Source organism: Perognathus longimembris, chromosome 22, assembly GCF_023159225.1.
Source record: "Perognathus longimembris pacificus isolate PPM17 chromosome 22, ASM2315922v1, whole genome shotgun sequence".
NCBI classification, from domain to species: Eukaryota; Metazoa; Chordata; class Mammalia; order Rodentia; family Heteromyidae; genus Perognathus; species Perognathus longimembris.
The window spans coordinates 36,141,557-36,161,919 of record NC_063182.1 but is presented as its reverse complement, the minus strand read 5'-3'; the positions used below and the strand labels follow the sequence as shown (position 1 = coordinate 36,161,919).

General features: G+C 44.7%; 1 protein-coding gene across 1 annotated transcript in view; it reads right to left on the bottom strand.

Moving 5' to 3' along the window:
• Nucleotides 1-10,989: 10,989 nt before the first annotated feature.
• The window catches only part of Camk4 (calcium/calmodulin dependent protein kinase IV), a 158,254-nt gene continuing 148,880 nt past the window's right edge, over nt 10,990-20,363 (bottom strand). Inside the window, exons 9-11 of the mRNA XM_048331159.1 lie at nt 17,439-17,565; nt 13,884-14,036; nt 10,990-12,575 (exon numbers count right to left, since the gene is read on the bottom strand). Coding sequence (XP_048187116.1) covers nt 12,120-12,575; nt 13,884-14,036; nt 17,439-17,565 — 736 coding nt within the window. The 3' untranslated portion in view covers nt 10,990-12,119. The remainder of the gene's footprint in view (nt 12,576-13,883; nt 14,037-17,438; nt 17,566-20,363) is intronic.

Sequence of the window (20,363 nt, the reverse complement as noted above, 5' to 3'; positions counted from 1 at the left end):
TTATTTTAGCATATAAGGAATGTAAAAATGAAATAGCCTATATTTTTTCTTTCATGCTGATTCTTTGAAAGCTGCTATATATATTTTACTAGTATGGACTAGTCAATCTGAAGTGCTCCTTAGCTACATAAGGCCCATGGCTGCTATAATGAACAGCTCAGTTCTACACAGTATGTACCAATTTGTCTTGATAAGAGAGAAATCGACAATGTCATGGAATTACTCTTAAGTGTTTTTCTTTGAGACAGGGTCTCTCTATTGGATACCAAGCAAGTCTTGAACTCTTGAACTTCCTGCCTCAGCCTCCTAAAATGTTGAGATTACAGGCATGTATCCTTGTGACTGGCAGAATTACTCATCTATATAAAAATCTTTTCTAGTTTGCAGAGACTTCAGTGCTGGTTAAGTAATACATATGAATTTTAGAAATAGATGAAAATTGTCAAAATAAAAATTACTGCCCTGAAATATTTTCCTTCCAAATAAATAACTCCTGATAGGACAGTTGAGGTATAAAAGAATATAGTCTGGCTTATTTTCTCCTGTTGAGTATCTTCTATAGTCTATAACTAGTTTGTCCAAATTTACAGGATATAGACTTGTTGACACACTATTGTTTTCAGTGTACATGGCTCTTTTTCAAAAGGACAGTAAAAGAAAATAGTTTCATAGGAGACATGTTGCATGAAATATTAGTTTGTGTTGATAGTTCTTGATTAATTCTTGAGGTTTAAAGCAATACCTAGCAAAAGTAATGATTAGAACTCTTTTCTGCATTTATAGTGCAAACTGTTAAGAGTACCAGAGAGATTATAAATGTCAGAAAATATCTTTATTTCAGTGTTCCTTGAGATTTGATTTGAAAAGGCAGAAAATTATACCCCAGTTAATAAAATTTTACTTTTTCCTCTATTCTCACTTTGTTATTTTCTAATTGAAAAACGTTTCATCGGTGCAGAAGTTGAACTAAATTAACATCTCAAGGCAAACACTGTTAACTGAGGTTGCCCCGCAGGTGGTAGAACAATGGTGCACAACTTAAGCCCTTGATTTTCTGGAGTTGGAGTTATTCCCTTTGGTACAGATCAAGTTTTACCTGTTTACTCAAGAGCCATGTTCGTATCCTTAGAATCAGGTGTTGAATCCAGTTTCTTTCAAGTAAACTCCATTGTCTTCTGGACAGATCCCCAGAACACCAATGGGAGTCTGGACTTGACCAGGTTTCCATGGAGACTTAGTCTTTGTAAACTCATCCAGTGTCTCTCCATGTCTACCCTTCCTCTGTCCCTCCTCCTCTTCTTCTTTCTCCCCCCCACTCATCTCTCCTCCTTCCTCTCCCTTCTCTCTCTTTCCTCTTTTTTCTTCTTCCTTTTGTCTCCTTTCCTTCTCCCTCCCTTTCTCTGTCTTTGTCAGTTTTTCCTTTTCTCCTTCCCCTTTCTTTCCATTTCAAGGATCAGAGTCACGGCTTAATGAGGAACTATACTCCTAGCTTTCAAGTGGTCTCATCCAACTTCTAGGATAATGGGATAGTTGGACTTGAGCATAGAAGTAACAGTAGGTCAATGTTCCTACACAAGAAGTTGAGATAATTCTTTCTTCATTATTGTGTTTGCAGAGATTTTACATAGAGAGCTGGATATTGAAGTTTACTGTTGTAAAGAAAAGCTGTATTATTTTTGGAGAAGTATATAATTGTTTTATGAACCACTATGTAAAACTAGAGTATTTAATAAACTAAAAAGAGCATGCATTGCTATAAATAAGATGTGTATTTTAAAAAATTGTAATATATCAAAATAAAAATTTCTAAACACTCATAATTGATTGTTGATTTTGTTTGCATAAATTTCTCTAACCTTCAGTATTGACCAAATATTTAGCTTCATATATATGAATTTAATGAATAGAATAACTTTTTGAACTGGTACCTAGGAAAAATAAAAACCTGGAAAATGAAGTTACTACCATCGATACTAATGGCCTGCTAATGTTTCATATAGTAGTAGCCGTGACCCTGCTGAACCTTGATTTGCTATTGTATAGTTAGCCTTCCATAACCGAAACACAGAATCGCAGACAATTCACTAATTGAGAAAACGGTTTTATTGTGGCTCACAGTTCTAGAGCCTCCAGTGCGGAGCGAAGCGCCCCTTTGCCTGGGCTTCAGGTGGGCGCAGCACGCCTCGATAGATGACGCCTGTGTTTGAGCAGACTTTCTCATGAGCCAGGAAACGAAGAGCCAGGCAGAGGTCACCGTTCAGCGTTCTATGGACTCCCACTAAGCAACTCCCAGTACCTCTCCCCGGGACCACATCTGTGACATCCGGGCCTTTGCAACACTGAAACTACAGCAGCCCAAGGACATGAGCACATTCTGCCCTTAAATAGTCGTACGTGATGAGAGGTTTCCTTTCTTTTAATTTTCTATGCATGTTGAAGTAATTGTGTTAGGTGGGCTACACGATAGTTTGATTTGTAATTGGAAATAGTCTTGTTTCAAAGAAACGTGTGATCTCGATAAGTTAGGAATGCTCTAGATGTACTAGAAGACAAGACTGTGAAGTGCCATAAATAAGGACGTCTTCCTCATCTGAGAAGCAAATCCGTATGGAATTAGCGAAGTGCCCAGCAGTGTGGGAATGGGTGAGGAAAGCGCCAGTGTTCACACTGAAGCCCACGGCGGGAACTGAAGCTCGCCACGGGACATGAAGTAAGCCAGACCCAGAAAGACAGGTTCGCGGGTTCTTGCTCAATGTACAATGGAGACAGAAAAGAAGTGAAAGACGGGTGCAGACGGGGGGCTGCTGAGGGGGGCGGCGGGGGGGGGGCAGTAGGAAGGGTGACGGGGCTAACGGTGGTCAAAGTGCTTCTCGCACAAGTGTGTAAATGCAACAGTCAGACCCCAGGACTGACTGGTTAAAAGTGAGTAATCAGCCACTGAGGGGATGAATTCAGTGTGTGTCTGTGTGTGTGTCTGTGTGTGTGTCTGTGCCTGTCTGTGTGTGTCTGTGTGTGTGTCTGTGTGTGTCTGTGTGTGTGTGTCTGTGTGTGTCTGTGTGTGTCTGTGTGTCTGTGTGTGTCAGTGTCTGTGTCTGTGTGTGTCTGTGTGTCTGTGTGTGTGTCTGTGTGTCTGTCTGTGTCTGTGTGTGTGTCTGTGTGTCTGTGTGTGTCTGTGTGTGTCTGTGTGTGTCTGTGTCTGTGTGTGTGTCTGTGTGTGTCTGTGTGTCTGTGTGTGTCTGTGTGTCTGTGTGTCTGTGTGTGTGTCTGTGTCTGTCTGTGTGTGTGTCTGTGTGTGTGTCTGTGTGTGTCTGTGTCTGTGTGTGTGTCTGTGTGTGTCTGTGTGTGTCTGTCTGTGTCTGTGTGTGTCTGTGTGTGTAGCAGTGAAACCTCACATCATATATGCTCATTAAAACATGTGGTGCTGCGGACTGAAGGCCGGCGAGTGTAGACGGTGAGTAGGTCGCCTGTCAAAAGTGCATCGATTGCAGCACAAATGGAAGCTGAGCGCGCCAGGCCCTGGCCCTGGGAGGAGGGTGGGGTGAGGGGGGGTGGGGGGGTGGGGGGGGGTGGGGGGGTGGGGGGGGGGTGGGGCCGCAGCGGGGCCGTCGGGGGTCTCTCAGCCGGGGGTCGCGGGCGGGGGGGGGGGGGGGGGGGGGGGCGGGGCAGCGGGTCGGATCTGTCACCTGGCGGCGGGTGACGAGGGGACTCGAACCTGCACGCAGGCCCGGCGGACGCGGGAGACTCTGCTCTCATCGGAAGCGCGCGCCATCTGGAATCCTCTGCTGCCGCCCCCCCCCACCCCCGCCCCGTCCAGCAGCGTGGGTCACGGCGCTGTGCGTCCCCGAGGAGTGCGAGGCCTCCAGCCCGGGGAGGGGCCAGGCGGCCCCCATCCGCTGACGCTCGGCTGCGGGAGGGGAGGGGAGAGCGCCCCGCGGGTCCCCACGACGCGCGCCCCTCGCCCCCCTCGGCTGTGCTCAGGGAACGCGCTGAGCCCCGCGGCGCTCGACGGAAGGACGGGCCGTGGCGGGGGGGGGGGGGGGGGGGGCGCTGGAGCCCGGGGCGCTTGACCGACGGTCAGTGTGCAGCGGCGCGGATGGGGGGCCTCAGGGAGCACGGACGTGAGCCCGAGCCCACGGGGGGGGGGGGACGGACGGCGCGGCCCGGGGGACACCGAGCCCACGGGGGGGGACGGACGGCGCGGCCCGGGGGACACCGAGCCCGGGGGGGGGGAGGGGACGGCGCGGCCCGGGGGACCCGCTCCCCGCCCGGCCCGGGAGCTGTGCGCGCGGGTGAAGCGCGGCCCCCGACGGCCCCCGACGGCAGCGCCGGGGCTGGAGCCGCAGCGCCCCCTCGGGCTTCCCCCGAGCGGCGTACCGGACGCGCTCCCGGCCGGGGCCGGCTCTGAACCCCGATCCCCAGACCGCGGCCCCCGGGCGGCCTCCCCGGGCGCCGGCTCAGGGCCTCCTCCTCGAGGCAGCGGCCCCGGGAGCCCCGGCCGCGCACCGCCACTGCGGCTCAGCCCGGGCGACCCGGCGCCATCTTGTCACGTTATTCCATTCATCCAGCTTTCCGTGAAGCCGCTGGACGGGCGGCGCCCCTTTAGCACGGAAAACCCTCGACGAGCCGGGAACTCGCGGTCCTCACCCGCGCGGGGAGACGCCCCGGGCGGCGCCACCTGAACCCCGCCCGGGTCGCGCTTCCCCTGCGCCCGCTCCTCCACGGGCTCGCTTCCATCAGGCACGGGACACGGGCGCTCCCCGCTCTCTCCATCCCGAGAGGACTCGGCGGCGGCCAGGGCTCGGCGCAGGCTGGCTCCGAACACGGGGCCTTTCCTTCCCACGGGGTCGAGTTGATCTCTGACTACTCCACTGCTCGTAATAGTTCCTAGGTGAAAGCTTCCTGCACAGACAGACTCCTGGCGTGCTTGAAACGTAGCCCCATCGTTCCATGAGAGTGTCCTGTTGAGGTCGGACTCCACTGTTTCTAATTTCCAGGAAGAAAATTAGCTGCTGACTTTCGGTTATTCGTTTCTAAAATATTGACATTTGTCAAGACGGGTGCAGGTGGCTCACGCCTGTAATCCTGGCTTATCAAGAGGCTGAGAAGCAAGGATTACTGTCGGAGGCCAGCCCGGCGGGAAAGTCCATGAGACGCTTATCTCCAATTAGCCCCCCAACCTCCCCCCAAAAAAGCAGGAGGTAGAGCTCTGGCTCAAGTGGTGATAGAGCAAAGCAGCTCAGCAAGAAGCATCTAGACCCTGAATTTAAGCCTCAGAACTGCCCCCCCCCCCCCATAATAAGTGCCTCCAAAAGTTTGAGACATGCAGAAGATTGGCCAGGTGGAAATGTGGGGTGTTGATCTCCATACTGTGATCCTACACATCAACCAGCAGGAGTTGGTGGATGATTCCAGTCTTTGGGGTCTGAGTTCTATGTAGTCTACCCTAGGGAATATTTTATGTACTTGACCACTGCAACAGGTTAAGAAAAAGCACATATTATTTAAAGTCATGACACAATTTTCGATATTCTTAATAACAGGACTATAGTGACGTTTCTACTCAATAGCTCATTTGTAACCCTTCAGCTACAGATGCTGAAAGCCAAACTGAACCACAAGAGTCATGAATTCCTAACGTTTCTCTCACCTGCTCCCCTTAGGGCAGAGATTTCCAAATGAAATGTGGTAAAAATAGACAATGGGTCCTTGTTGGATTTCTAAATATGTAAGAGAAGTAAAGCACTGGGTCAAGGCCCTGTCTTTTCCAAGAAATGAAATAGAAAGCACTAAGAAAAGCACAGCGTTTGGAAAGAAGCACTCTTCCTGAGGGGGCTGCTTGTTTGTGTGTTCTCCGAAGTGATGAGCAAGTCATTTCCTGGAAGGCCACATCACATAGACTATCCTGCAAGCAATGCATGGAAGTCCAATTGAGGTAGAGAGCTTCAGAAGTTCATAAGAGATTCAGAATCAAAGGAGCTCTTATTTTTTTTAGCTCGCTAAGTAATAGTTTCACTTAATGGACTTCATGTGAGCAAATCCAAGTGTTAAGATGTTGTTCATGTATAAGGATCACATTTCTAAAACATACTCAAAGAACTAGAAATGTTCCATTCCTGGCCAACATGAAGTTATATTCTAGTTTCCTTTGTCAGGAATGAGGCAATTGTTTTTTTTTTTTGCATTTTGGTCTGCTAAGAGAAAAACTCAATAGTTTGAACATCATATTCTAGAGGTCACCAGAAAGCTTAAGTGCCATGGACAAAGCCGACGTCATCATTCTTCTTTTTGACTCTGTAAAGCGCCGTGTGGTATCTCAGATGGTATGGCCTTCAAGTTTTAGTCCCATCAGCCAGTAGAAGCCGTGGACGGCGATCCACCATTCGCCTCACTTAGAAAATGGTTCCTGGGAGATTTAAATCTAGTTCCTTGGGGAACCATGTGGAGATCACTTTTCAAATGTGTGTTAATTTTATACGTGTATCTCAAAGACCAGAGATGAAAGGCTGACTGGCATCCCAACGAGTGTGCACGCTCTCGGACCCCTAGCCTCGCACTCAGAAGCTCCCCGCGTACACTTAGCTCGACGGCCGCAAGAAGAACCTTCTACAGCCTTCAGTCAGCAGTGTCCACCCACAACTCACGGGGCGTTACACACAACCGAGGGGCAGCAGTCCAAGCGACTCAGGAGGCCGAGGCAAGCGAGCAGAGGTGGGAAGCCACCTACGCAGACGGCCCCCAAGGCGCAGCCCAAATCCAGGCATGCCAGGAAAGACGTTCATCTTTAAAATGGCCATTTTAATAGTTTGCAACTTACGGTCGTTCTTGTGTCGTGTGCCAACAAGACTGTAATCCTTGTCTCAAGGAAAGGACAAACTTGGTACATTTTTACTGATTGTCAGAGTTGGGAGAGAGCTTTGGAAAAACAACGGCTTTCAAAAAATCTCATGTAAATAAAGCTTGTTTTGAGTAGGTTACAATAATCTTCTAAATTGAAAATAAGGGCTATTAAATTTTATTGGATTGAATATATCACTTTGAACTGAAGGAATCACAACAATGATCAGACCGAATATAAGTAGTTTGTAAATGTTTTTCAGGTCAATCTTTAAACGCACTGAACTGTGTAGAAGCACAGTGCTATTTTGCAGTGTGTGGGGCTACACTGCGGTCAGACCGAACTCGGGAGCACCATGGGTCCCTTCTTTCCCTGGCTACCCTGGATGGTGTGAGCGCTGAAGTGGACCTCATGGTACTAGGTACTGAGTCTAATGGCTGTAGAAATGAAACAAACATTGATCTGGGCCAGGTACCAGTGACCCATGCTGTAATCCAAGCTCCTCAGGAGGCTGAGATCCAGTGCCAGACCAGTAAATGCTCAAAAGTCAACAATGTATTAATGATGAGCATTAAGGAAGTTGGAATATAACCTAATAGCCAGTAATTATAAGGCTATTACAAAAATGTCTAGAAACATTGGATTGTCTTAACTAGACCTAATAGCAAGATTTTATGTTCTGCCTTGACAAGTAAACCATATTATGGTATTCTAACTTTGTAAACTGCCTGTGTTCTGAGTATTTATCAAATATATGTACATAAATGTATATTTGATACACACACACACACACATATATATAGTCAACATCCATCAAGAAAAACCTAGTGCTAATTTACTTTGTTGACCTTCTTTAAAAATGTCTTTGAATTGGCTTTGAAAGAACAATTCCAAAACAGAGGAAGGGTTTACTAATTTTATTCCTTGCCTTTATGGCATTTACTTTCCCTTTTCCAATTTTAAATGCAACCAGCTGCTTCAGTGCAATAAAAAGTGAATTATGAAACAAAATGGCTCTTTTTAAATCATCAGCCTGTAGGCAACCTACAATTAGTTACCTTGCAAGTGCAAATGGAAATAGAAATTGCCAAACATTCTGTTATACAAAATGTTAAAATACTGTGCAATCGAGGCCCTAGAAAAAGGCAGTATGCTTGTTTCTTTTTTAAGTCTCCCACTAAAAATGACTTTTCTAAGATCGGAATGTAAAAAAAAAATTCTGAGAAGTCTTTAAAAATCGGTGTGTAATGGCAGTGTTGATTAAACCCTTCTAAGAAAATCTAAAAATAGGACCAGTCAGTGGTCATCCTCCCATCCGGGGGGACGGTTAGCTGGCATGATATCACCATTATTATAAAATGCCCGTTACACACATCTGTATGTCTAAAGAGATGGATTGCCTGTCGTAGAAGATGCCCAACAATGTCCAAGTGGACAACTATGGATTCCCAGTGTGGTCTTCTTTCACGGGGACACACGGTTGAGCTACAGCAGAGCACTGCGAGTTGGGTGGCAGCCCACGGTACTTGGGAGACTCTACTCCAGGGCAAAACGAGGGGTCAGAGGACAAAACTCCGTTAGGCAATGCCCAGGAAAGTGGTCTTCCTTGAAGTCGGGGCGAAACTCCTGTGGAAGCCCGCGAATGGGCATGAGTAGCAGCCAATGTAGCTTTCTCTCTCCCTCTCCTTATTTCAATCTATAACATTTCTGAAACCTGTTCTTCTTGGCTTCTCACCAACGTGGAAAACTGAGGCACAGAAATTGAAATGTCACTTTGCTTAAAATAAGAAGTGCTCTGCACGCGTACTGACGCAACAGCCACTACTTCTATTGGCCACTGACTATATTTGCTGTGCTGAAGGCGTTAACAAACACCCCTCATTCTGAAAACTTACTATAAAAAATTAAGATACCCCATCATTTTTAATATTGGCTATATATTTATAATATAACTTAGACGCACTGGATTAAAATATGCTGCAATCCATTTCATGGGTAGTAGAAAATTTAAAATACGTATGTGACTTGCAGCCTTCTTGTTCCCCAGGGCACCGCTTTAGGCAAGGCCTCCGCAGGCAGCTCCCTAGTTTTCTACCTTTTTTCTGGATCCCTGTGACAAATGAACTCTCTCCAGTTTGAGAAAACCACTGGAATCACAATTAGATTTTTTTTTTAATGGGAAAAATAATTTAAGCGTGCCCTTCTTGGTAAAAGAATCTAATTTGTGCAATGTATCTGAACTTCTCAGTATGAAAACCAATACAATAACGTGATTATTGTAAACTCTAAAATGCAAAATGTAATTGGTCTTTGGTAGGATTTAAAAAGTATTCTGCTTTGTGACTTTGCCGGTTAAGAATAGGGTAATGGGGGAGGGGACTGAGGGAGGAGGTAACAAACAGTACAAGAAATGGATTCAATGCCTAACGTATGAAACTGTAACCTCTCTGTACATCCCTTTGACAATAAACAAGAAAAAAAAGAATGTAATATATCTTTTTCAGATTCTCTTTCTCAACATCAATTTTGCTAAATAATCTTTGAAAGAGGTATTTCTGTTTAGCAAGCAATGTAAATGTTGACCTTTCAACCACTCTAATGTAGTCCCCCTACAACACATTAGATTGTAGGCCTATAAAACCTCTGAATAACTTGACTGAAATGCCCTTCATGTGAGCAGTCAACCCATTTCATGCTACGAGGGCTGAGTCTTTAATAAGACTTAATCTTTAATACGCAAGTTAAAATTCCAAACTCCTGCTGGTATTTAGGTAGTTCATAGATTATAAAAGAGAGGGAATGACTTCATTCTTGAGTAAAGCAAGGTATAGTCACATGCAATCATTTAAACGGGTAAATTCTACACCTTGGATTGGCTCTGGTCTCTGCAGCCGTGTCTGTTGTCCACAGGGTCATCTAATCCGTCAGCCCAGGTTGGAGCGCTAACACACCGGCCCTTGAAACAATGTTAGGTGAGCTGGGAGTGGTGATGTAGTCTCACCTCCCAAGGAATTGGCATTTTCTAACAAGACCCTTCACTTCTTTCTTGTATATGAGACACTTACCATGTATATCTTTCAAATTTCATGGGGAAAGTTACACCAAAACATTTCTCTTCTTCTTAAATGGAAACCTTAATGCTTAAGAAAGTTATCCTTTTCCAATTTTTTTCCTTCGGTGCCTGTCTTGGGGCTTGACCTCAGAGCCTGTAGTCTGTTCCTGAGCTTCTGTGCTCAAGGCTAGGAAGCTACCGCGTGAGCCACAGCTCCACTTCTGGCTTTTGGATGTTAATTTGAAAGAAGCATCTCGTGAACTTCCTACCCGGGCTGGCTTTGAACTTGATTTCTAGATCTCAGCCTCCTGAGTAGCTAGGATTACAGATATGAACCACTGGTGCCCAGGGAAGTTATTCTTAAAAGCTGAAAAGGATTAATCCTTTTAGGACACTCAAAATGAGAAGTCCAAAAATAAGATTAAAAGAAGGTAAAAGGGAAGAAAAGGATAAGCACTAGCAATTAAGAAAGATAAATTAAACCAAAAGAGTTACCTGAGGTCAAGTGATTTACTTCATCAGGACCTTTCCCTTGGGTCAGCAAACTACCAAACCCCTATGGGATAGAAAAAGCCTTACCTTTTCTCCTCAAGAGACAGGTAGAGTGTGGACTGAGGTCCAAGAGCCCCCCAAGAGGCAGAGATTAAACTTCACTTTCCAACAACAGCATCAGGAGAAACCAGAATAATTTAGAACTATTTATGAGGATTATTTGCTTATTACCTTTATTGTTTCCATTTTGGACTTGGAAAATAATCCTTTAAAATTAAGAAAATTAGGAAGATACACCAAAGTAATGATCACCAAAATGTGATCATTATTCTTGATAAAATATTCATTTCAACTCAGCTAGAAATGTGAGATATTCAGAATTCATGAAATTGTGATGAGGGAAAAATTTTCCTGTGAAAGTCTAAGAAAGAAGAGAGGAAGTCATTAACGTGAGGTCTGTTCTAGCTTCTCACGACTCATTTGAAATGAGTATTTTTCTTTAGTTTTGCTTTCTGTTTAGTGTTAGGGTAAAATTTTTGCATTGTGCTAAATTTCTTGCCATGGGAAAATGTCAAAACTTTGCAAAATATAGGCAATTCCAATTCCAACCTGAGGAAAAAATATACTGTACTTTTTATAATCTTTAAGTTCATAAACCTAGGTAACCATCATTTGAAAGGGGAGATACTGTTGTGTACCATGTGCAATGAATTGTGCGGCATGCAATGTGCTGTCCTCATTCTTTCTAAAGAGTTTTGGCACCAATCTGTGGAATGGACATCTAAGTATTCGAAGCTTGTTAGTTACACAGTTTTGCCCATAAAAAGTTCTTGTCCGTAAGTTTGTATAAATGACAGACACAATTGTGTCATGACTTATCTAGCTCTCAGTTTTAGCTTAGTTGCTTCTCTACATTTTTGTTTTAATCTTCACCTAAGTTCTATCCACTTGGACGCCATCTTCTTGGAAAGCAGGCGAAGGAAAAAGAAAACTCACGATGAGTTTAAAAACCCTTCTCTGGGATTGTAAAATGGCAGCTTTTATAGTAGAACAAGTTTACTATTATCATATAGCCCGTGTGAAAATGATGTACAAAGTTTTGGTCCCCATAAGCTTTAGGAGTTTATGGGTGCTTGCCCCTTTCGAGAATGTTTCCATTTTTTTACCATTGCAAATGGAAATTTCTGTGCCTCCTGTACAATTCTCCCCTCTAACCTGCTCCTTTTAAACAGTTGAACACATTAATGATGAAAAATGAACGTTGGGAGAGTCATGAAAACCTCTTAGGGCTGGTAACGGTTGTACAGTAGTTCACAGGCATCATTACTGCCTTTGAAGAAATCTAACGGATATGAAACGGATAGATTTTTCCAAGGAAAAGATCAATTTGTTACTAGTCACTTCAAATCTGTGCCACCGGCTGCTGAAGATGAGATTCTAAGTGTTGTGTTTACTTGCAACTTCAATTAACTCATCGGTGTAAGGGATCCATTACATGCCATAGAAAACACTATTACTTTTATAAAGCAGTCACATGCATTGGTTAGGGTTACCAACTGGTATACATGGGTTTTTTTTGTGGGTTTTTTTTTGTTTTTTTTTGCACCTCAAAAACAGAATCACTACAGCGCATGTCATGCTTCCACGCCCTCCTTGCCGAAGGACAAAGTAAATGAAAATGCCAAGGTTTGGCCTGCAGGTCTGCGGGAGGCCAGCTCAGTACCCCGGCAGGAGGCCAGCTCAGTACTCGGGCAGGAGGCCGTCCGGCTGGGGCAGTCCCAGTTCCATGTCGGGGTCTTCCTGCTCTCCCTTGCGGGCTTCTCTCAGCGTCTTCAGCTCCTCCTCGGAGTCGTCCTCTGTGTCCAGCTCATTCTCGGAGTCTTGGTCATTCTCCGTGTCCGCGTCAGCCACCTTGATCCCACCTCCCCACGCCTGGGGGGCCTCCCTGGGGACGGGGGCCGCATCCACGTCCTCCTCCGAGGACTGTGACGTCATGGACTGGGCCTCTCCGCTCTCAAGCACCTCGTAGGCTCCCCCGTCTCGAAGCTTCTCCTCTTCTGGAAGAGTTTTGATGTCCTTCTTGTCGTCCCGAGCTGGACATGGCTCTGGGCTGGCCTTCTGGCTTTCCTGGGTACTGCTGTGGCTGCTACTGGCACTGCCCAGTCTAGAAGAGGCCACCACCGCCTTCACCGCAGCCTGGGAGGAAACAAACACCCACCTTCAGGATCCGAGCTCCACTTGGGGTCGGAGGGGTCAGCGAGACACGGTCTAAGATCTGTCATCGGGTAGGAACTTGTTTGGAAAAGGAACCATCATCACATTTCAATCTCAAGCCAGACTGTTGAACCATTTGGACAACTCAACTCATACAACGTGCTTTCCCAGGCCTGGCTACTGTAAAACTGGAGACGAGCTTCCCGAGTATTTGTTTTATGGACCCCTGGTTGTATGATGTTAGCAGGTATTGTGGGGACAGAAGAATTCCATGGCTAAGCTAGTTTGTGAAATCCTGGGTTAAGTGGATGTTATTTAGTCCATGGTTTTTCAAGCTGATTTGATTATAGAGCCCTTCATATTTATTTAATCTAGATCAGCCTGTGAAAAGTAACTGAACAAGACCCTAATTTGGACCCTTAGCTATTTTCGGGGACATTCTGCTTATATTGCTAGCCTAAATACCATTATATTACAGAAATGCATGGAATCTCTATTTCATATGTATTCTACAAAATAGATATACTTTGTTGAATAATTTTGTGTCACTTAACTTGAATGTTTGCCAAGTCTAGCAATTACTTATAAAATACAGCTTCCAAAACTGTTAATTTTCACTCATTCAAAAATAAAGCATATTTCTGCATAAATATTAGTTTTTTGACCAATGCCTTAGTTTGATGGGCACCAGCAATCATATATTTTTTGGTAAGTAAATTAAAAACAACAACATTATTATCCTTGTTAACAGTGAATTTATGAGAGAAAAGCAGAACTCTAAGTGGTTCTATGTCAGCATTATTGGGATTTCCAACTAGGATTTTTCCCGTAGTGCCAAGGGAAATGAATACTAGTACTAAAGAAACAAAAAACAAACTCATATTTTTGTTTGTTTTCATTTCACTGGTTTCATTTCATTCACTGGAGTTCCTTTCAATAAATGTTTTACATTATTTTATATATTTCGATAAAAACATTTCACATGATCAGATCATTGTGCCTCTTATGTTCCTCTCCTAAGAGTATCTTCCTTTCGTTTCACTGTGTGGATGCCTAGAGAAAATCCTCCTTTTAAGGCCCCAAATAATTCCTTTCATTAATTAACTGCGCAAGATAATAGGCATATAAATGACATTTTCATAATTGCATATGGTATATTTAACCCATAGTCCGTGTTTAGAATATACCTGTACTTCCTAAATTAATGGATTATTAATTGATTCACCAACGGCAATTTTTGCAAATAAATGTCTTGAAATGAAAACAAAACAAACGACCACCTTGGTTTACCTTTAGCTTGCGCCGAGCATTGAATTCTTGGAGCTTCTTCTGAGCAGTGTCCATGTGGACGAAGTTGGCCGCTTTACCTGTGACCCACGGGTGCTGGAGGGCTTGAAACGTATTCAGCCGTTTCTTAGGATCCAAAACAATTAATTTTCTGACCTGATAATAAAAAGAAAGATGGGCTTAGGGAACCTTCGGTTGTGACCCGGACTTGCCCTCAGCAGGTGAACTTCTAGGTCGCGTTCTATTTTCCTACGAGTATTACTCAGTATATGCATGCCTGTGTAAGTACGTATGTGGGGTACGTTGAAAGAAGTGTGTAAGCCCTCAGGGGTCGCCGGGAGCTTCAGGCAGGAGCATCGGAGGGAGAGCAAGAAGACAACGGAGTGCACCACACCACACCCTAAACTGCTGGACGACTGTCCAGCAGGGGTTAAAGAAGCAGCTCTCGACTTGTCCGTAGAGAGGACGCTCTTAGAAGGCAGAACCAACAGCTGGATAATTTTAGACCGTACTCTGCAATCACCTGGAACACAGCACTATAGCCCAGGGTAACAGAATCACTCACGGGCCGTCGTTGTTTCCCTGAGGAATCTACGGGAAAGAAATCCTTATTCTTGTGGAATAATGCCTTAACATCCTCTCGGGGCTTAGAGTTCTTTCTCTTAAAACTTCTTGAGGATATTTAAAGGAAAAGCTCAGGACTGGCGTGAAAGACACTGTGGCATCAACGTGAAGAAGTCACTGGCTTGCGAGTATGACTGGCTGCGGGGACTCCATGCAGGCAACGGTGGCCTGCTCTGTGAGGATTACTCCTCCTTTGCAGAGCAGGTAGAAGACCAACAAAGGAACTCGCTCCCAGCCCTCCGCTGAGGACAGCACGACCCAGCCGGAGGGAGACACGATTTGTGATCAGCGTTGCACGAGCTCTGGTTATGGCTCTAATTTTACTGTAAATACCTTCTTAGATACATATAAAGCGTTGTTGAGACTCATGTAATCCTTTTAGTAATCTCTGAATTTGAGACTGGCAGCTCCAATTCACAAGTGACGGAAGGACAGAAGCACAAATGATGGTTTTGGCAAGGTTCAGACAACGTATAGTTGGAGCTAGAATTCAAACTCTGGTGCATACCATGCCAAGTCTCATCTTGTGGCCACTGCAAATAATGCTGCAAGGTGGTCAACGGCTTTGGACTTCAGTCTGATAAAGGGTGACAACATAAAATATCTTAAGCTGGGTGCCAGTGGCTCATGCCTGCTACTCAGGAGGCTGAGGTTTAAAGACAGACAGAGCAAGAAGCTCCACGCGACACTTAGCTCCAATTATCCACCCAGAAGCTGAACGCAGAGCTGCGGCTCGGGGGGTAGAGCACTAGCCTTGAGCACAGATGCCCAGGGACAGCACCCAGGGCCTGAGGACAAGCCCCAGGACTGGCCCGCACTCCTGCGATGCACCTGCATGTGCGCGCGCGCACACACACACACACACACACACACACACATCTTTTCTAACTCCAATAACCCAAGAAGTGAAAGACAATCAAGCAACAAGTTAAATAAGAAAAACACAAACAGTGCATGGCTCTGCTTTCCGTTCTTTCCTGGCGCGTTTGCAGAGAAGCTTGTGTTTGGGGTGGAGGTCCCGCACTAGCAGGGGGCCGCGACCTCTGGATGGCGTGTGGCGTGCCACCGAGGTCGGCACCAGAAGCATCCAGCACAGGTTACAGCAGTGGAGGGTGGGACTGAAGCCATGCCCTCGGTGTGGGGGGGGGGGGTGGTGGTGGACTGGAGACGCGCGTGCGTAGCACTGTGGGAGGAGGGGCTGGGACCATGGCTTCGTGAAGAGTGCTCGCCTCACGTGCAGAGAGCCCTGGGTTCGATTCCCCAGCACCACATACACAGAAAAGGCCGGAAGTGGTGCTGTGGCTCAAGTGGCAGAGAGCTAGCCTTGAGCAAAAAGGAAGCCAGGAACAGTGCTCAGGCCCTGAGTTCAAACCCCGGGACTGGCAAAACACAACTCCAAACCAACACAACAACAACAGAGAAACATGGGATGACACAGCCGCCCATCACATGCACACCCCAACATCTCAGTCACGCTGGGCAAGCCGAGGGCCTCGGGGATCTGTTCCATGGAGAACACTGATGGAGAGGAAGAGATGTTTGCAGGGAAAGGAGTCCGGGGTGGAGGGGGGGAAGGGGGGGGTGAAAACCCAAGTGAGTTCCATTCCCGTGCGGCATGGGCCAGGCAATGCATCTATCTGGTCCTCATCCCATCTTCACAACCAGGGGAGGGTTCGAGGACTCCAGGATCTCGCTTCGGAGATTCACAGAAGGCAGCCTTCGGGTATTCCTATGAGTTTTCACTGCAGGATTGGCAGTCATTTTTTTTTTAATAAACAGCTTTTTTTTTTTTTTTTTTTTGCCAGTCTGGGGCCTTGGACTCAGGGCCTGAGCACTGTCCCTGGCTTCTTTTTGCTCAAGGCTAGCACTCTGCCACTTGAGCCACAGCGTGACTTCCGGCTTTTTCTACCTATGTGGTGTGGTGCTGAGGAATCGAACCCAGGGCTTCATGAATACGAGGCGAGCACTTTACCACTAGGCCATATTCCCAGTCCAATAAACAGCTTTATTCCACTTTATTCTTTCCGGAGTGGCAGTGCACGGTGTCCACGAAGCTCCCGGAAGGCCACCTGCACGGCTAAGCAAGCGCGTGGGCCCTGGCGACTGCGGGCAGGTGACGCACCTGTGTCTGCTTTGCTCCTCCTCTGGGTTCCGGGAAGGGACTCCAGGGATGGATGGACACTGTAAAAGCTGCACTTCAATCCTCAAGACTCAAAGGAGCCTCATTTTATAATATCCCTGGTCTATCTTTTTTTTTTTTTCCATTCAACAAAGCAGTTTAGAAACACAGTGCATTTTGATTATTGTCACTCTTTTCCCTCAATTTTCTTAATGTTTTTAGGGCAGGCATTGACATTTTAAATTACAGATAAGCTTCTTGTCCTCTTTTTAGAAGCAGTGGTCCCCTCCCCAGAGACTGCTTTTGAAAACAGATAAGCTTCACTATTAGTGCAAGCGAGAGGCAATGCAACACAAAAAAGAATATGCATCATTAATCCAGTGGAACACTTTTGTGATAGGGTACAAATGAGACATACGGAACTTCTGCCATCGTCAAGATAATTTAACGAGTTTGAGTGAAGTTTCAAGAATGGAATGAAATTTATTTGAAATACGTCTCAATCAAGGCAAATAATCAGGAAGAAATTCTATATATCGGATGGTTAAGTCACTGTTTTTCGTAAGCAAGGCTCTATCTATATTTCTCAAGTAGAGAAACTCATTAATACCACAACAAATGTAATTTGTAATAACATAAATACGGATGAGTAAAAATACCTATTTTTCATTTTCAGTAAGGAAAATGTAGTAATGTAATTTTTATTTAAAATATCTTAAAATTATAAAGCAGTATTGATAATGGCATGCTCTTAAGTGGCATGCACTTCTCAGTCATGAGTCAAAAGTGAATTTTTCTCCTTTGGTCACACTCACCAAGTCCTTGGCATTTAGCGATACTTCATCCCACCAGGGGGAGATGAAGTAATATTCACAATTCAGAATTCTCCGGAACATGAACTGATCACCTCTTTCATCATAGAATGGTTCAAATCCACAAAGTCTAGAGGGAGGACACAGAGGGAGTAAACGGTCTTTAAAGAAATTCAAGAGTCCCTTTGGCACAATTTTCAGCAATAAAAGTGCCTCCTCAGTACATGTATGTAACTGCAGACTTGTTATAATTCACAATAGATAGGGTCCAGACAAATCGTCTCCAGGAAGTAAGAATAGTGGATTTTTAAAGCAGTAATAATAATAATAATAATATAACAACACCAAAGAACACTAATAAATAGGTAACATTATAGACATCCTGCTAAGGGTCTTCCAGAGATATTTTCATGAGATGTGAGTCTTTTTATGTTAGATTGGTGGAATACAGTTTGACTACTTTCATCACATAGTTGTTGGTTTTTTAAAAAAATCAGTAGCTAGTCTTTTCACTCCTTGTCTTACTCTCCATTAAGGATATATATACATATATATGTATATATATGTATATATATTAAAACAAGGGGAAATTAGAACTTCTTAGGGTTACCACCTCAGCAGAATTTGCTATGCATATATACAAAAAACCTTTTTCGAATGGTTTTCCTCAGGCTGTGAGAGAAAAAAAATAAAACACCCACAGTTGTATAACTGAGTGCTTCAAGCTGAAATAAACCCAACTGTGACGATATCTGAAACTATATGCCGATACAATGAACCAGGGGTGGTCAGCTGCTATCCATTTCATCTGTAAGCAAGCATGATTTAGGTAGGAATATTAGATACACTTTACAAGTGTGCATTTAGTGTAGCATTAGGTAGGAGAAGCAGAATATCAGTACTTAATAAGAATGTTTTGGCAACAGACGCTTGAAGTTCGTACTGTGGGAAACATGGCCTCTGAAATTTAGTGCAGAGCTGGGATTGTAGCTGTGGACCATGGTATGCCACGAAGAGAGAATAAGTTTCCCCCGAGTCTCTTCAGCAGCAAAAATGACTCACTGGTCTCCATTTTCTTCCACCACCCCAAATATCACACTGACAATACTGATCTCTTCTTTTACTAAGCCAGCATCTTAACTACAATTCCCACTTACTCTCCACTATCTGAGCGCTGCAGCCCCAGCAAACAAAGCTGGTTGAAAACACTGGCGGGTGCTAAGAAGACCTCAAAGTTATTCAACAGCGGTCTTACACACATAAAACTCACTTACAGAAGCCGTTGATGTTTAGATGTTAACTTTGACTTTAATGGGGTTCAGAGAAAGCCAAGGGAATACGAGTAGTTTCTTGTGAATGACTGACTTCTGGGTGGTTCGAGGATTGCACCAAGAATTCCTGTCTTTCCGTAGTCAAAGCTTCTAGTTGTATCTACCAGTGTATCAGCGCTGTTATGTTGTCAGATAAACTGAACATGGCCCCAATAAATGGTAGGGTGTGAATTTTATTGGAAATGCAAGAGTGAATGCCAAGATTGAGTCTAAACGATGTCAGGGTATAGGTAACACTGACATCTCTCCCTAGGACATCTCTCCCTATCAACCTCTTTTAGAGGCCAGAGGTGGGTTATAAATATAAAAAAAAGAAACCAATCGTAATAGTAGTTCAGCAGATCCTAACTGGGCAACTAAAGATACTGACTGCTAATGAAGAACCATCGAGAAAAAAACTGAAAAGGTTAAAAGAAAGGTGAAATAATCAACCCATTGTAGAAAGGATGACATGGATTTTGGAAGCAATGGACATAGTTAACATAAATTTTGTAGAATTTTAATAAAATTGTCCGCAATTCATGTTAGCTTACTGTAAAAAAGGATTACTTGGAGTTCCAACTTAGTATAAAATGGAACAAGCTAGGATTTTGAAGCTAAAGAGATTAAAAGTAGAAAAAAAAAAGGCATGTTTTTGTTCATCTTTACTCACTGCATTCCTCCACAGAAAGGATTAAAATGTGGTATTTTCTTCTTGTTTGGATCTCAGCTATTGGCAGGAGATGGTCATAAAAGTCTTAATTCAGCAACCACGTCCAGCCCACAGATGAACCGCCAATTTACCTCATCTCCAGATGCGAAGCCCTCTTTTACACATCTTAAAGGCGTCCCTCTACCTTGACTTCTACTTTCTACTAGGATCAACATAGAAACGAAGGGGGAAAAGTAGGAGAAAAGAAACCAGGAACCATCTCTGTCACCTTAAAGAGAAAGAGGAGGAAAAATGGGCTGCTTGTCTGAGATCTATTATTTAGAGATGGGTGGAGGCAACTAGTAAAAAATATAAATTTAAAAAGGTACAAATCCTTGTCAGGTATATAGTGCAAATGTTGTCTTTGGAAAGAAGATGGGAGGGGGGGTCGACAGTGATAGTAAGTCAGAGGATCACTCTCAATTTCTTCCTTCAGGCTGACTAGTTTGTTGGAGAGAATGAAAACTTCAAGTGTGTCCAGACATGGCGTTGTTGAGAGAACGTCTCATTGGGAGACGGCTCATCTCTTCCATGTATTCTGGACCCCGCCAGGGAAACACAAGCCTTGGGAGGATGGGGCTCTGGGGAAGAAGCTGGACTTAGATGAGATCTCCAGGGCAAGTGGCATTGGGAGATGGGACCACAAAGCTCGCTCGGCCTCTCGCCCATCTTGTGAAGACACCATACGAAGGTAATGTCTCCGTCTCTTTCAACCCCAGATGGCATGCAGGAACAGTTCCAGCCCTCATACCTCAGAGAAAATAACGTCTGTTGCGTAAGCCACCCAGTTTATGTATAATACTGTTATGGCAACTTGAGTAAGACGAAGAATTTCTTTGGAATCCTCTAACATTTCCTCATAGGTTTGAGTACTATGGGTTCCCCGAACCTAACATTATCTTCTAC